The sequence below is a fragment of the Adiantum capillus-veneris genome, chromosome 28 (genome assembly GCF_014529385.1).
Source record: "Adiantum capillus-veneris isolate H3 chromosome 28, ASM1452938v2, whole genome shotgun sequence".
NCBI classification, from domain to species: Eukaryota; Viridiplantae; Streptophyta; class Polypodiopsida; order Polypodiales; family Pteridaceae; genus Adiantum; species Adiantum capillus-veneris.
The window spans coordinates 43108665-43127424 of NC_140958.1; the positions used below are offsets into that span (position 1 = coordinate 43108665).

At 43.3% G+C, this 18760-nt stretch overlaps 1 protein-coding gene across 5 annotated transcripts in view; it reads right to left on the bottom strand.

The window, feature by feature from the left end:
* Positions 1–18413, bottom strand: part of LOC147420339 (uncharacterized) — a 43406-nt gene extending 24993 nt beyond the window's left edge. For 3 of the 5 annotated variants that reach the window (XR_015187066.1, XR_015187065.1, XM_086505202.1), the window contains exon 1: positions 17710–18412. Coding sequence is in view for 2 of the 5 variants with exons in the window: in XM_086505202.1 (XP_086361328.1) it covers positions 17710–18290 (581 nt within the window). In the remaining 3 variants the exon portion in view is untranslated. Of the gene's footprint in view, positions 1–17709 lie in introns of all 5 variants that reach the window. The other 2 variants (XR_015187067.1, XM_086505203.1) reach the window with 1 other exon arrangement.
* Positions 18414–18760: the final 347 nt, after the last annotated feature.

Sequence of the window (18760 nt, forward strand, 5' to 3'; positions counted from 1 at the left end):
GTGCCAATTAAACATCGATTCAAATGTGAAATCTTTTATTTCAGTAGGACTAGACAGACCGATGCCGAGAGAGAGAGAGAGAGAGAGAGAGAGAGAGAGAGAGAGAGAGAGTCATGCCCGTGTCTGTTACTACTGACTCGATTCTAGATTATGCCAAATGACCATCATTTGAAATCTGATATCATCTGTTTCAATAGCAGTAGAACAGACCTTTTCTAGTCAGAGAGGATACATAGGAATTTGCCAATTGATCATCAATTCAAATCTGATGTCTTCTATTTCAATAGAACTAGATCAAACCGATGCCATGTGTGTGTGAGAGAGAGATTCATGCCCGTGTCTACTACTGTTGACTCGATTCGAGATTATGCCAAATGACCATTGAATGAAATCTGACATGTTACATTTCCTTGCATGCCCTGTATTATGCTAATGCGTATTTTGTGTCCTGCAGAGAGAACATATACTCACAACACTGGACATTTGGATTGCAGCACAAACGTTACTCTAGCTGGGCTACACTGCAAGGTTCGTTATTTCCATTCGACTCCCCATGACTATGCGTTTGCTTGGCGCAACACATAAACGCTACGGGGCAGGGCACGGCTTCCGTTTCTTATGACTTTTGGAGAGACCACAGTGCCAACTCTCCACCATACTTTTGTATGGCACTTCTGTATGCCGTGCACTGTTTACTTAATATCTTCAATTTATGGCACTTCACTACAAGATGAAATGTTTAACTATTCACATTCCTTTTCTGTAGCTCGAGCCAAATATCGGCGTGTAGCTTGGACAATCCGAAAACATTTGTACCACATTTCAGGTCAGTGAAGCACTTCATTTTAAATTGCAATCATTGATGCTTCATCGATTTGCTTGTTTTAGAATTTTGTATCTTGGTTCCTTCAGTTTCCTTTACTTGCATAGTGCTTTCATAAGTATACAATCGATGTCGACCAACATCTATATATATTAATTATACATACAACTCTTTGACTAGTAAACACATGTAGTATATTACAATCATAAATCCAAGTTTTTGCATCTTTACTTTTCACCTAAACAATTGATGCCATACTATATTTGTCCTCATTTCTCCCATACTAGGTATCAATATGAAGTTCCCAAGGCTTGCAAGGTTACAGTCCAAGCATCATGATGCCAGGAAACGAACTGCAGCCAAGTTGCAAGCAGCTCACCGTCCATATGCTAGGTCATGGTTTGAAATTACTCCATTATATAAAGATTGGATCATGCAATGTGACATCCTCGCTCACAATCTAGAACTATGTCCTTCTTCCGCGGTGACAAACCTCACGTACAACGACAAACGAGGCCGTGAGACAAATGAAACAGACAGTCCTGCTGCACTCACTTCAGTATTATTGTTGAGCGCTTTGGAACACGCAGAAGTCAAATACTCATGGACAACGTGTACTTGTAAAACAACTAAATCCCATCAAAGATATATTGCCATTCATGCACCTGACTACACAGAGCGTATTCTCTCTGCTCGACAAATACACACACAATTGCTTAGCATTATAGATGTATCAATCAGTTTGACAAAAACTACACATGCAATAGCACGAGGAACACTAGAGCGGAGGTCATTGCTAGATAACCCACTAATATCTTGGTCGAGTGCTGCTAGTCTACACTCTACAAGTCATGAGCTATCCTCTTCAGGCATTTCAGATGTCCTAGCTTTCAATATCAAGAACAATCCCATATTGCAGAGATATAAGTGCATGGCCGAACGACCACACAAAAGAATAGGGTTGTGCATATTGTCTGAAGAGGTTCTAGGAGAAATAATCCGTCGTCATTCAGAGGTACAACCCTTCGACTTGATGGAGCAAGCCCAGAATGAAAACAGCTTCTCGATTTTGGAAACATTGGCTGAGCCATCAGAACGACACGCATATACTACATACGACACGCATGAGTTTGGTTCCATACAGCTCCGTAACGGAGATATGCTTCTCAATCATGTTGCTTCCTTCATGTACAATGGCTTGCCAAGCCGGATATCAGATTTCAAAGACATCACAATAGAGTCAGCTCTTTTTCCGTTCTTCTTTCCTTATGGACATGGCCAGTACAATGGGCAGATTCGATTCAGTGACTACATTCGAATGAGAATTCACACCCTATTCTCTATGTATACATTGTACAAGCCATACCTCCTGCTGATGTACCAGCTGAAACAGGCAATTTTGATCGCGAGCAGTACAACAACCACCATTCTGCAGAGAGATATCGACAAGTACAAAAGAGCACACAAGAATGCAAACGACGAGGAAGCCATAAGGAACATATTTCCCTTCAATCTCCCAGCGACAATTGCTGGCAGTCCATCCTGGCATAGACGTTCGTTAAAGGATTTGATCACCATGGTTGACGCATGGGGTTTGCCAAACATATTCATTACTTTCACAGCTGATGAAGTGACCGCCACAAAATGGAATGAGATCCGTACAATCGAGATGATAGCTCGGACATTCAACGTTGAGTTCTCTTGGAAAGATTGTCCAGTTGAATGTGTATTGCTCTTTCACAATCGATTAAAACAGTTCATGAATCTCTATATCTTACAAGGAACCCAGATCCTGGGCCGAATTCATCACCACCTTGTACTGTATGAGATCCAAAACAGAGGATCCCTTCATGCCCATGTCATCCTATGGGTGGATGAGAACGACATCGAGCAAACAGCATCAGAGATTTCTTCTCATATTCCTATTTCACTTACTGATGAAATACATGCAAGCACACTTCGTGAGCTCGTCCTTAAGAAACAAATGCATGTATGTCGCGATGCATGTCACGTCCACAGCCACAACGGCAAATGCAAGTACGGATTTCCATACGACATTCAGCCAAATCCGTGTCCATCTCTAAATTCCCATTCCTTTAAGTGGATGTACTGTCGACCAACTCACGATGATCGGAATATCCAACGTGTCACAAATTCATCTTTGTCGTATTATCTACTCAAGTACACAATGAAGACTGAAGATATTGGACCATTGAACATATCTGCAGAAGCGGCCACCAAATTGGGTTTGGAAGGCCTCGATAAGATTAAACTGCAACTGATAGCTGCTGCTCTTTTGACTAAGCCAATTTCTGCCACAGAAGCTGCATTGAACTGCTTACAGATTCCAATCATAACAAAAAGCGACGCTGTATTCTACATAGATTCATCGCCTCCAAAACTCAGACAACATATCATGTCCAAATCACACAATGTTGTGATGCACCTTGTTGATTTGTATTGTGCTAGACCAACCACCCTTGAAACCTTGACATTCTTTGAGTACCACAAAAACCACATTATCGAAAAACGTCGGCAAAGTGCACAATCTACACCTTTGATGGACAACTATGGCAATGCCATTAAATATCAGAAAAGATTGGTTAGGTTCACCGAATACCATCCAGGACACCACACAGAAGCCTTCTTCTACAACATCTTGCTACGTCATGTATACTTCCGAAGAGAGACAGAGCTTCTATCAGTTGATAATACAATGGGCTCTTACTTCGTAGAGTGTCAGGCAAGGGATTTGATCCAAAGCAATGAGGACTTGGAGATGTACATTACAGAGTACACACAAAGAAACATGCTAGTCAATGAACAAATTGATCAGCTTGTCCATATGATACTTCAAAAAATTGCATTGCGAAGAGCAAATGAAACAATTACATCTTCAACAGATAATGACCCAGGCATGGACCACCATCGACTGAAGTCGCTAGCCATATTGAAGGAGTTCGCTGCTGTCAATGACTCAGAACTCACAACGGAACAGTCAAATATATACAACAAATTGTTGAATGCCAAGAATGGCTTGCATGTCGTCACGGGGACACAGGGGAGCGGAAAAACACATCTTATCAGATATTTGACATATGAGTATGTCAGACGAAACATGAGCGTCATACTTGCTGCATCGACCGGAGCTGCAGCAACAAGACTAAGCAGTATTGCATCTACAGTCCATTATCAATTCAAGATACCAACAAGAAATCAACAGTACCCTCTCTCTATTCATGAAACCGACGAACGATATTTGGATATAAAAGAAGCAGATATTATAATCATAGACGAGCTGTCTATGTTAAGACGGACCACTTTTGACCTTATCATAAGACAGATTGTCAATGTAAGAAGCGGCACATTGACAGATCCCTTCAACAACACATGTATTCTCTTGCTTGGTGACCTTGCACAGTTGCCCCCAGTTTGTAAACACGCACGGGACCTTTGTGAAGCATGACATATCACAAGCTCGGTGCACTGGCTGCATGCAACTTTCTACAAGATGTCATGCTCCGTACGACATGCAACGGACCCTGAACTCCTCCAATTCTTGACCATTATTCGTGATGAGATCAACTGTACCTTGGGAGCATGCATTATACATGAATCACATGTTCATGACTACATCAACGACTCCACTACAATAATTTGCACTCATAGATCAGACGTCCAACACTACAACAACCTTGCCTTGAATAAGTTGTACAATCAAATTGACATTACAAAAGTTGACCTTAAGACGAATGCAGGTAACATAAATGTACTTCAGCAATGGCTCCTAGACCCTAAGTTCAACGATCTGGACTCGATCGCAATTGGGGCTCGTTGCATGATCACTGAAAACATCGACTTAACAATCGGTGCAACAAATGGTGCAACATGTACTGTTGACGCCATAACGCATAACAACGAAGGTCAACTTATATGTATCGTTGTTCTCATTCAGTGCACCGGTAAAAAGATGACACTTCGTCGAACAAAGCATAAACGAACTGCAGTCAATGGCACATGGTTTCACAAATCCACATTCCCCTTGACACTTGCATACGCCATGACTGGACGCAAGGCACAGGGTGCAACAATTTCTACCAAAGTTCTTATCTTCAGAGATGCATTTGCACCGGGGCTTGCATACATCATTTTATCGCGAATCACAGATCGTCGCAATCTCCGAACTCTCAATCTCCCGACTCCTGATATATTTCGCCCTGTTCCACTCCATGTTATACACGCAACTCATTATAAATGTTTTGCTGGCTAGTAAATCATGTACTCTAATAGTTCATAAAATTTCCATATACCTTTGTTTTCCAGCATCTGTGCAAAAAATAATCTATAAACATATAACTGATGTCTCAAGAGTTCTTCCATTTTGATCTTTCGAAATTGTCATTAACTTGCCTGACAATTCTACTATTGGTTTTCCCAGTATGAACTCTAACCATGTCACCATTGCAGGCAACATAAATAACGAAGAGGATAAAATGAGCAATTCAAAGGTATACTGCTCTATAAACCATATCACATTATGATCCTGCAATGCACACAAAATACTGATCGCATTTGTATAACCTTGCAGAGACTTGTTACCCTTTTCAAGCAAAACATTGCCTCAAAGAAAAAACCCCAAATCGAACCACGTCAGTATCCAACAGAGAGACAAATGCATCTGCTTAACCTGGCAGGTTGCCGGCCGGACACTTACGTCGACGGTTTTGCAAACTATGCTGAACTGCGATTGTTAATAGACAGATCCGTAAAGCAGGTCGAACAACACAAGAGCATGGGTATTAAAAGAGCAACAGGTTAGCTCTACACACATGCAATTTTCTCTTTTTTCCCTTCTTCTCATTGCTTTAAACATTAAAAAAACATGCTTTTTAACGAGGAAAACAAATTTGTTGCTCCCTTCTAATACTCCTTTTTTTTCTAGGTCTAATGAAAGAGATCATTTGCAAACTATCTATAGAGATTGACGTGCCCGAGGATCTCAGACAGTCGAGGATGGTAATCGTCTGCTTCAATTGAAGACACCAATAAAGCCCTACATTCTTGAGATGTTGCACTATGGCTACGATGTCGCGCTCGAGGACCTCTTAGATACAACGAACAATGACGCAAGTGAGATCTTTGCAAGCTTCAAGAGACAGTGCAACGACGAGCCACCATCAATTACAGAACAAAAGCTGACGTGGCAACACAACAAGGATGTTTACAAAGCACGCTTTGGAAGTGACTATTCATATACTTTCATCATCATCGAAAACCCACCCACAGGTGACACCACCATTAAAAAAAAAAAATCAAGAAATACTCCGCTCGATTATATAGTCTAATATTCTCAAGCTTCAGCATGCAATCTTACATTAATCCTGTTTCTTTCTTTCTTGCTTTTGTTGTGCAGAACAGGACAACAAGCCTTAAGTTCTGCTTCTCGACCACGACAATCAACCGAGCAAAAAACAACGGACATTGAATACACAGTCTACTCCATCACATGCCGCCAAAACGGACGAAAGTACACAGGTGTCACAAACAATTTTGAAAGACGAAAGGCAGAGCACATTCGACAACCACCTTCAAAAATGCGATCCGACGTTAATCGCTACCAACCATTCGAAGAAACTTCATTTTTGAAATACTTTCCGTCTCCAAGAATTTACATGTAGCACGTACATTAGAAAAAACATTCATCAATACACATAGTAGTACAAGTTCATTTGGATATAATATTCTACGAGCTCATCCCCCTCAATGCAAGAAATACATGTTCTTGAAACAAAAAAGAAAGATCTAAATTATCCTTGCCATTGTCGTGCACGTCCCAATGAAATCTGATTTTTTCAGTCTGCTAACACAACTTCCTTTTCCTCTCTTTTTCCTCAATTATTATGCACAAAAAAACATTCGCAAGATTGCCATCAAGTAGTATTACTCATTCATTGTTAAAAAACTCATATCAATCTCTATTGTTCCATATTTAAATCATTTTTGGGTCCTCCCATTTAAACTAAAAAAAAAACCAAGCGCCATATTCTCGTCACAAAGAAAAAAACGTACCATTTCTCAAATCTACATATGCTTTTCACACGGTTCCAGCATTGGCAAACTACTCATGCTCCTTCTTCTTTCAGATGTTAATTGTCAATTTCCATATACGCTACTGTCTTCTATAGATGTTACATAGCAAGGCCCACCAAGCAAGACTAGTTACTGATTCAAAAGTCAAATGAAACTCTATACAGCCTTCTGCACCTCTCTTTCACATGTGGCACACAAGGCTCACTTCTATTCGAAGAGTAAATTTATAGAGATGTTACTATTCACTAGCAACTCACATGAAGGCACTATTATTTATACAATGTGAATTATACTTTGAAGTCACATTTACAAAAAATTGGTCTGGCCTTTCCTCTTCTTAGAGGATCTCCACAGCGCAGACTGCTCGGTTTGGCTTTCCTACTTCTACAGGATGATCACGGTACAAACAGCTTGGTCAGACTACCCCTCTTCTTAGATGCCCTTCATAGCGTAGATTGTTAGAGTCTGGCTTTACCCTCATCTTGGATTACCCTATCTACTGACAGGACACCATCTCGTGGTGGTCCGTGCGGTCTCCCGGTTGACTGCTGCAACTTTTGGTAGCTTCAACAGTGCACATTGTTTGGTCTCGCTTTCCTTGTTTCGGAGGAGTTTAGGATGCAGATTGCTACATCTAGCCTACCTGGAGTTTTACACAGCTTAGCCACCTGGCCACCTTGGGTTGCACGTTCATGCATTGACAGGCTTCCGATCATTCTCATGACAATTCCTGGGCTTCCCCATTTTCTCCAGACGGTCTATTGGCACTTCTTTCACGACAAGGAGTTGTTTTCTCGCTCAGCTCTAGACCTTCACGCAGTATCTTCGCCCTGTATCGGCGGAGTATAGCAGTTGGATCAAAGTCACTGCCCCTGATGGGCTGTAAACAAAGAAAACAACAGTATAAACTAGCTATTGGAATCGGCCCGTAGGGCAGTAGACGTAGTCTTTCATCTGATTCTTTACTATACAACTTTAGGACACAAAGGAACTTCACGAATACGCGTGACGGGAATTCAACACTTCAAGACATTTCACGACTTGGTAGCTAGAGCGCTCCCAAGTAGACAGCGACACCCTGTTGGCTCCAAAGACTGGCGCACATTTTGGTATTTCTTTATTCTTATTAAACTTGAGAAAAACCTGTAAACTTCTACAAGTTGTCCCACTTTTATCGGGCTGAAATTTCTCTACTCTAACCCAAATTCGGCAACATAACCACAGTAGAAGTCTCCACAGACAAAATCCCAAGTAAACATTGACTTTCTACGCACTTTAGAGCATTTTGCAAAACTTGGCGAGAAATTGCAGCTTGCTCACTCCTCTGTTTTGCGCTTTGATCCGCGTGCCGTTCACTTTTGTGGATAGCCCTCGAGCTCTCACACCTGTAGGGTCATTTGCCCCTTGAATTAGACGAGATTCCTCGTGGGAAATCTCTCTAAATTGTCTTGTACAAGCACCCAATGCTTTCTCAAGGCTCCCCTAGCAAATAATTGATCCCGAACGCTTGCACCTAGCCCTCACCAAGTTGTCCAAACCTGTCCATGGCTGTAATTGCAAGTTTTTAACCCAATTTCGCCAACATAACGACGCAAAAATCGTTGTAGGTCAAAAGTACACGTCAAGGACACTTTCCCTAGCGGTATGGAAGCTTTCTAATGAGCTGCATGTCAATTTCAGCATGCTGTAATTTTCTGTTTTGCCAGTGTTAGGTGCCTACTGCCCTGTACACGCATCCCAAGGCCTTTCCAAGGCTCCCTTGGCGACTTTAGGTGTGAAACCCTAAACCTGCAGAACAACACAGCAGGCTGTATTTCTTTGTTTTGGACCCCTTCTGAGAAAACCGCAAAACACAGATGGAGGAGGAAGGAATCCCGACGACAAAACAGTCCCAGGAGACTAGCGCCAAGGGTAGGGGGGATGATGATGGCCATCTGATGAAGCCAAATCGCAGGTGGAAGAGAGGTCTCCGCGACAAAAGCTCATCAAGAGCTGACGTGAACCTGGCTGAAAGTTAATCATCGGCAGATCTGCCTCTTGAGAGGGCGAACCGATGTTGCCAGACGCTGGCGACTGATACCTTGTGAGTGCGTGTGTGTGTAAGCGTGAGAGAGAGAGAATCACGTGACACAACTAACCCTACGTGTACGTGGACAAGCTACTTCATGACAAGGGTTCAGTTCGGTCTAATCAGTCTAGCTTAGGAAGTGTTCTGGTACTTTTGTGAGTCTGTTCGCAGACCGTGCATGCTGTAACAGACTTGGACACTCCAAGTCAAGAATCAACCGCGACAACACCAAAAAAAAACCACTTCAAAACAATTCACAGATCACAATAGATTTGCACTGGCCTGGCGGAGTTCCGTGCCTAGAGATATTGGCCCCAAAGACTGGAGCCCCTTTCGGTATTTCTTTTTGTATTAATCAATCATCAAAGTACAAGAGAGTGGCTCGGGGTTCACTCTCAGACTCTGCGTCCAGATGCTCTGAGAAGTGAGGCCCTCACCACTAATTTAAAGGTTACAAGGGATGCCCAAAAGCAGAGCCCCAAAAGCTTCAAAGCAAAAGCAGATTCTCTCTCTCTCTTAATGAGAGTCAGTAAAAAGCAAGTTCTCTTTTTCTCTTTCTTTCTCCCAAATCAAAGCGAAAAGCTAAGACTTGCATCGCTCAAAATTTCCCCAAAAAAAACAAATAATAATAATAATAATAATATTCCGCCTCCGCGATTTCCGGAAATTAGGGTTTTTGGCAAAAATTAGGGTTTGCAAGAATTTTAGCGTTTCTGACAGAAATTAGGGTTTTTGCTATCTGCCACGTCATCACTTTGTGACATACCCCCCTCTTGAAAGCATTGTAATCGACTGCGATTACGCCTGCAAAACCGACAAAAGCCATAAACCGTCTTAACAGACACTGACTGTTAGTACCTACATACTAGGAACACACATCTAGCATATGTACAAAATCGACAGTCACATCACACGACATCACAGGACATCACCAGACATCACAGGACATCACATGACATTCAACATTTATTCGGATCTTAGACCATGATTTATCGGCAATGTAGCTAGCAATCACATCTAGGTCCAATCGGGACCTCATCGATGTCCGATTGACTAACCCCTATTGCAACCATGTCTATTCGAGATCAATCAGACCAAAATGCTGCAGTCATTTCGGCTATCAGTTCCTGCACTCACAAGAAGTCAAGAACAAATCAGTATCATAATCAGGAATTCCATTTCATAAAGTCATCCAGCATAATACTGTCAACTCATGTATCCCTGAAGCTCAAAGAGACATCATTGACTTTAGTATCAAAATCGAGACATCTATTGACAAAGGAGTGGAGTGACTCCCCTCTTGTGCATCCCACTGCACCAGATCTCCGGCCAAGCTGAATTCTGGGTTCCATTTGGAGTAGACTATGCTAAACCAAAAGCATGGCGTAAAGTTTCACAATCCGAGGAGTATCTGCTAGGTCCTCCTCCTCCATCCACTTCGCATCAAATGCAGGAAAGTTCTTGAACTAAACCAAGAACCGCCTTCGGACTTTACCTTTCTTCGTATCATTATGTGCCAAAATCTGTTCAGGAACAAGGATCTCCTAGTTTTCTTCCACTGCGGGTTGCTCATCAAGCTCCCCATCATCAAGCACATCACCCTTAACAGGGTTCAAGAGACTCACATGCAATGCATTATGAATCCTCCAAGTATCTAGCAATTCCAATCGGAAGGAGACATCATTTATCTTGTCAGTGATCTGGAAAGGTCCGTAGTATCACATACTAAGCTTTGGAAAAAGCCTCTCCTTTCCCTTTTTCTTTCGCAGGCGTGCCTTCTCAAAAGTAAGAGCACCCAATCATCCTCCTTCAATTTCAAGTCGCGACGATGGCGATCCGCTGCCTTTTTCTGTCGTTCTTGAGACTCCTGTAAAGTCTCGCGAACCTTGGCAAAAGCCGTATCCAAATCTCGCGAATATTCATCCGCTTCCAATATCTAATCTTTCGTGCTCAGGAAGGATGGAACCTTCGCAGCACTTTCAACAATCTCACATGGCGTCTTCCCTGTCGAAGAGTGTATCGTGTTATTGTAGGCAAATTCCACCAAAGGTACGTTCTTTTCTATTGAGTCTTTTGATCCGAGATACAAGACTTCAATAAATCTAAAATCACTGAATTGGCAATCTCAAATTGCCCGTCAATCTGCAAGTGGAACGATGACGAGAACTGCAACTGCGTGCCAATGTTCTCCCAAATTGCCTTCCAAAACAAACTCATAAATCAGGGGTCTCTATCGGAGACAATCGTCTTAGACGTGCCATGTAATCGGAAAATCATTGTGATCATTCTGTGTTCTTGGGAGATCAAAAATGAAATCCATTGCAATACTTTCCCAGGGGTGGGTGGGTACGGGTAAAGGCTGTAACAATCCCTGTGCCTTATACCTCAAACTTGACCTTCTGGCATACCAAGCAACTGCGCACAAACTCTTCCACATCCTTTTTGAGTCTCGGCCCAAAGAAGTATCTCTCTACCACCTTCATGGTGGTAGCAATGCCGCGGTGACCCGTAAAAGTGCACAGTGGCATTCAATCATAACCTTATCCCTCAACGGCTGTGTAACGCACAACATAGTCTTTTTCATCAAGTAGCCTTCCCGAAGGGAGTATCCAGCCACTGTCTCCCCATCCCGTATCCGTGTGAAAATATCTTCAAAATTTGTATCTGTGGCACACTGATCGACCATATCCTCGAAGCTCCTATGATGTATTGCGGAAATAGCCAGAACCAACGGTTTCCGAGACAAAGCATCTGCCACCACATTCTTTTGTCCCTGCACATGGACAATCTCGAAGTGGAACTATGACAAGATGTTCGTCCACCGCATCTGCTTTTCCGAAAGCTACTTCTGTGACAAGAAGTAGCGCAAACTCTGATGGTCTGTAAAGACAGTAAAATCCGCTCCGAGTAGGTAATGCCGCCACTGAGTAAGAGCATGGATAACCGCCAAAAGCTCTTTCTCATAGATATGTGCTGTCATCTCCGGCCTAGAGAACAAACGGCTCTCGTAAGGTATGACATGGCCTTCTTGCATCAAGACCGCACCCAGACTACGACCACAAGCATCACAATATACTTCAAATGACTTTTGCAAGTCCGGCAAAGTCAAAATAGGTCTCGTAGTCAATTTCTCTTTCAATGTCCGAAAGGCAGTCACCTCTGTGGGTCCCCACGAAAAAGGTACTCCTTTCTGTGTCAAGATATGCAAAGGGGAAGCAACCTCTGCAAACTTTCGTATAAACCGCCTGTAGTACGAACACAGTCCCAAGAAGCTTCTAGCTTCATGGACATTCCTCAAATCGGGCCAATCACGAATAGTTATGTTGGCCGGGTCCATTTGCACTCCTGCTGCTAACACGATGTGTCCCAAAAACTGCATCTCTGGTAGGAAAATTTCACTTTACTTTGCATTAATCACTAGCGTGTGATCTCGTAATGCCTGAAAGACTTGAAGCAGATGATCTCTGTGTTCTGCCTCATTCTTCGAGAAAATGATGTCGTCAAAGAAAGTGCCAACAAATAGCCTGTACTCTCGAAAAATCCTGTCCATCATCCAGTTAAATGTCGCAGGAGCATTGGTTAAGCCAAAAGGCATCACCAAAAACTCAAATAACCCAAAAGTCGGCCGAAAAGCTGTCTTGTAGACATCTCCTGGCGCTATCCTGATCTGATGATATCCACTCTTCAAGTCAATCCTGCTAAAGCACGAGGATCCCTGTAACTTGTCGAGTATATCATCGATCCTAGGAATCGAAAATCTGTTCTTGATGGTGATTTCGTTGAGAGTGCTATAATCGATGCACATTCTCCAGGATCCGTCTTTCTTCAAAAACCAACAACACTGGAGAGCAATACGGTGAAGTACTAGGCTGGACAAGACCCTTTTCCAAGAGGTCTTTCACTGGGTTCATAATCTTTTCATTTTGTACTCGGCTCACACGATAAGGTGGCCGATTCGGTGGCGTGCTTCCAGATATCAGATCAATGGTATGATCTTCAGGCCCTCATAAAAGCAATCAGCATGAGTGTGGAGAAAAAATCTTGGCGTTCTTTTGATCGGGTCAAAACATATTCAACCTTTATCCAACGTTCAGTTCTCTCCCAAAAGAATGAGTAAGAAACTGAAGTTCATCAAGTACAATCTCTAAGCCCTTCATTTATCAAAGTCGCTTTCTCGGCCCGGTAGTCAACCACGGCGTAGTTCTTGTGGTACCAAGGGATCCTGAGTAGAACGTCACTCGCGTGCCCTGAACACCCTTGTCATTGCAAACAAAGTTTGCCAACGCTCAGTGTAGTGGCAACATCCCATCCGGGTGCCAGTCGAACTACCTCCGCCTGTGGCGTCAGTCGGTCAGTGGTAGTTTCAAATCGAGCCGCCAATTCCAAGTGAAAAGAAGTTGGCCTTGGCTCCTTCAAAAGAGCTTCCTGATCCTTCACTTTGCCCCGAAAGCGGTAAAGTTTGTACTTTCATTCATTAGATTCGGTGCAGGTCCCACGCCATGTGGTACCAGTTCTGCTTTTCTATCTGCCTTTTCTGCCACATTCCTCAGCTGCTCTCGAACTCTCAGACCTGTCGTCGTCTTTATCATTCTGTTCTTTCTGTGCCTTATCAGGACACTTCGCGGAGATATGTCCATGTTCCCCGCATCCAAAGCACTTCCCCTCTCTGATGAAGCGAGCTCTCTCCTCAGGAGCAAGCTTGGGTCGTGCATCCTTTTTTTTTCTCTGGGTTGCTCTTTTTCATTCTACTTTCATTCCCAGAAGTCTGTTCGGCTCGTTGTGTCATGGCCTCATCTGTGGGGTAGGTCAGACTGCCAGAGTGAATGGCAAAGCCCCGCTTCGCATGACTCATCAACTCCTGAATAGAAGCTGACTTTTGTTCCAAGCAGTGATCTCGGATCTCTGTAGGTAGACCTAAGGTAAACCGCTCAATCTGTTCTCTGAACGAGATCTTCTTGAATGAAGAGGCGGGTAGAAAAGAGTTCCAGAATCTTTCCCAATAAGCATTGATTGTATCTTTCTTGGTCATCCGAAGATTGTTCCAAGCAGCTCGTACATCTCGTTCATATTCTTGCGTCAACCAAGAAGAAATAAAAAGCTTCTTAAATTTCAGCCATTTAACTGGCGCACTCTTGTTAAAAGAAGCGTGGACCACCAAGTACGAGCATTCCCCTTAAGGTAAGAGGTAGCTCTCTGAATCTTGGAGTGCTCTGAATAGCGTCCTTTCGCAAAAGCGATGTCAAACTACTGAATAAAAGACAAAGCCTTCGAAGCATCTGAGTATTCTGAAAAGTATCAAACTTGATCGAGTGCTTGGCCACCTTCCTTAAACTCTCGGACTTTCTTGCTTTTATCTTCGAGAAAGTCATACTGGTTGGCTTTGTAAAAATTCTTCTTGTTCGCATAAAACTTTCCGTCCTCGGAATCTGAGCTGTCTGTAGACGAGTCCTCAGTAGAACTGTCAGTCTCTGGGCGAGATGTAGCCTTCTTCTCGCCCTTTCCGAAGCTTTCTTTCTTGCTTCGCTTTTTACCTTTTCTGTCTTCTTCTCTCGAATCTGAAGAGCTAGAAGAACTGTCTAAAGAAGAAGAAGAAGAAGAACTGGGTACTACTTCAAATCGAACACGCTTCTTCTGTTTCTTTGCCTTGTCAAAAGTCGACTGACGACCCAAATAACTTGGAAAGTCAATGCTTTTCTTCTGCTTTTTCCCGTGCTTTTTGGCTTTCTTTTGCGCATCAAAAAGCTGAGCAATCCGTGCATCAACCACGTTCTCCAGTTCCTTCTCCGTATATTTTCTTGGAGGCAGAAGGTTTCTTGAGAGCGGGTTTCGGGAGTGGTGTTGTGGTTCTCTGCCACTCCGTCTGTACCTCTTCCAAAGAGGTATGGTTCATATATTTTGCCATCTTCGGGTCCTTGGCAAAATTGAGCATCATCTTTGTTGCATCGCCGATCAACTGGCGACACTCCATCTCTCGCCGCTCCACCTAAGTAGGCCAAGGCGGGCCGTACTCTCTGCCGGAATCTTCCTTGTGATCCCTGCCCGCATCTCCAAATGCAGAGGGAGTCGACTGATCATTGCCTGAAGCCATAGGTGCCGCGGAAAAAAAAAATCGGGGATCGGATTTCCTGTACAAGAGAAATCGGCCGTGCTCTAATACCACTGTAACAGACTTGGACACTCCAAGTCAAGAATCAACCGCGACAACACCAAAAAAAAACCACTTCAAAACAATTCACAGATCACAATAGATTTGTACTGGCCCGGCGGAGTTCCGTGCCTAGAGATATTGGCCCCAAAGACTGGAGCCCCTTTCGGTATTTCTTTTTGTATTAATCAATCATCAAAGTACAAGAGAGTGGCTCGGGGTTCACTCTCAGACTCTGCGTCCAGATGCTCTGAGAAGTGAGGCCCTCACCACTAATTTAAAGGTTACAAGGGATGCCCAAAAGCAGAGCCCCAAAAGCTTCAAAGCAAAAGCAGATTCTCTCTCTCTCTCAATGAGAGTCAATAAAAAGCAAGTTCTCTTTTTCTCTTTCTTTCTCCCAAATCAAAGCGAAAAGCTGAGATTTGCGTCGCTCAAAATTTCCCCAAAAAAATACTAATAATAATAATATTATTATTCCGCCTCCGCGATTTTCGGAAATTAGGGTTTTTGGCAGAAATTAGGGTTTGCAAGAATTTTAGGGTTTCTGGCAAAAATTAGGGTTTCTGCTATCCGCCACGTCATCACTTTGTGACACATGCCCAGGCACTTAGAGTAGATCCATAATTTTGTTTTGTTTTGTTTTTGCTTCATACGGTTTTTTCAGCATCAGGTGTTGACAAGGGGTGTTAGATTTACACCACTACTGCTTCACACAGGTCTAGGGCACTTCCTTGTACAACTAGTGTCTCTGTGCTGGCCACCCATAGCATAGGTTGTACCTTGTCCAGCTGCCCGAGTTTGGGGCCGACCACCCACTTGAGTCGGACGTCCACCTTGGGTACTCATATATATGGGGCCAGGAGGATACACATTTCATTATCATATGATATATTCAAGGTCTCTTGCTCTGGTAGTCAGTGGGAGGTTGGTCGCCCCCTCTACCACACAACATTTTGTTCTCTCTCTCTCTCTCTCTCTCTCTCTCTCTCTCTCTCTCTCTCTCTCTCTCTCTCTCTCTCTCTCTCTCTCTCTCTCTCTCTCAATTTACGGAGGGAGTGATAACGAAGTCGTGGAATTGCTCATGGGTGTTCATCGACAACTAATGTTTTTATATTTTGTAACATGCATCTATAATCATATGTGTTGCATTGTGATGTGTCGACCACTAAATATTTCCAAATTGGGCAAGATTGCCTAGGTATGCAACTTAAGTGCATTGACACATCCGTTTGAAGATTAACGCGATTTATTTGTAATGGCAAAATTTGCTATGCCAAAATATCATAAGCTCCGATATGGAATGAGAAAACTAATTGACCCTTAGGAATGACCCTCGAATATTTTTTTTGGCTGACATGAGTTGTTTCGCAGATATAATCGCACGACGTAGACGATTACTTTTTTTCAAGAGGACGCAACCTGATGATGTGGCAATCTCCGAGAAGCAGGCCAACTTGTAGATCTCGACCGAGAAGCCTACACCCTAACAAAAGAAGGAGAAGAAGAAGAAAAAGACTATACAACTTACACATCTCGGCCAAGTAGCCTAAAGATTACAAAGGGGTCAGGATTTTAACAACTTGCACAACCTTGGCCACCCTAAAATAAAGCAGAACCAACACACAAACTCAAATTGCATATCTACTGATGAAGCACGAATCAACCCAAATTCTGCTAATAGCATGTACCGATTTTCACATTTTGCGCTGCAGCCCTATGGGCGCCAGATTTTGGTGAGACATAGGCCCTTTAAATTCGCATTATAGGCTCTCTCTAGCATTCTACCGTGTGGAGATGCAGAGCAGAGCCACAGAGTTGTACCTTGTTGAAGCAATATAAAGAAATACCGAAAGGGGCGCCCAAATTTGGGGTCGCTGCCATGTAGGGGTGGAACTTTGCCACTCTGTCTCGCGTGGATTCTCCCACTCTCAGTTCAGTTGTTTTGAAGTGCCTAAAGTCTGTTCGAGGGTTCTTTTCCGTTGGCACGTGGTGCGATCCCATTGCACAATGCTCTCACGTTTTTGCAACAATTCATGAACCGTTCTTTTCAGCAACCTCACTTTAGAGAGGAATCTAATATACCTAGATGAATCCAGGATAAGTCCACATTCACCCTTTAAGGAAAGTGCAAGGTATAGACCCATGGTAGTCACCCAAAAGACAATCAAACCATCAGCTCCATCATGCATAGTATTGACTAAATACCACCACATCCCCACTAACGTCGTCAGTGCCCAATAGTGGGTGTAGAACTAGGTACTAACATATGCTCCCAAACAGAACCTGAAACAAGGCTCGGCATATACACCCCCTTTCTGCACACACCACACGCACACACACACGAGCATAGCTGAGTTTCTATCATGACTCCAAAGATTAAGGGCAGAACGAAGGATTTACACACACACACACACACACATATACATATACATATAGTTTCCTTCTCACTATTACACAAAATTCAAATTCAACATATGTCCTAGTTTTACGGCATCTTTCATTCGTTTAGTTCCAAAAACTTCATTAATCTCAAATGACCACACACAGACTCGTTAATGAGTACTATAGATATGTAAGGCATACCTAGATCCTCCATGCTCGTTCTCTACATCAGATGGCTTGTCCTCTTTATCAGGAAACCTTTCAAAGTGTCTGTCCTCTCTTTCTCTGGTCTTACCTCCAAAATGTCCGTGATCGAAGTCACGATTTCTGCCAAAAAATCTGTCCCTGCCACCACCACGACCCCAGCCACCCCCATTGTGCCAGCCACCTGTTCTACCATGATCCCTCCTGTCTCTGTCTCTAGTGTCTCGCCCTGGCCTCTCTCTGTCAACTCCTTTCTCAAAGTAGGTCCTCTCTCTTGCATGCCCTCTATCATGTGAAGGCCTTTCGTGCTCCTCTCGTCGCTCCTCCCGGCGACCTCTTTCACCTCGTTCACGCTCCCTGTCAGGCCTATCAGCGCCATCGTCAGAAACCCTAGTTTTCTTGCTACGATCATCCTGCCTGCTTCTGTCGTGAGAGCGCCTTCGGTCTGTGGAGTCGTCTTTCTTGCTGCGATGTCCGTCGTCATGCTTGCTTCTTCTCCTGTCTTTGTCTTCTGCATCGTCAGGGGATTCTGTGACCTCCACAGCTTTCTCCAGATAGTCGTATTCGTCGAAGTCCATTGCTCCTGATGGACAAGCTCAATCAAACAGCCCTACAGCAGAGTCCAGACGAAGTTTTCTGCGGCATGGTAAATGCAGCACATATGGATTCTTGGAGTTTGCCCAAAACCTCTAGAGAAAGGCTCAGCCCTAGGGGCCACTACAAGTTTTAGACCTTTTCTCGCGTGAAAATATTGAGTGCACAAATATGAGTTTTTACAACTAGAAATGTGGCTTTTTCCATCGCTTTTTCTAGCTATTAATTTTTCATAAGTAAAAAAAAAGAGCAACAACGTCGGGCGCGTCATTGGGAAAAAGGGAGCAACAATGCTGGCATCACTGGGAAAATGGATAGAAAACTCAACATTTCTAACTTGCGAATTCTTTCTCACTGAGCTTCTTTTCACATAAAGGTGCAAAAGAGAGTGGAAAAGAAGTATTTTTGCCAAAGTGAGAAAAGTTCTAAAACTTGTAGTGTGCATTGCATGCTA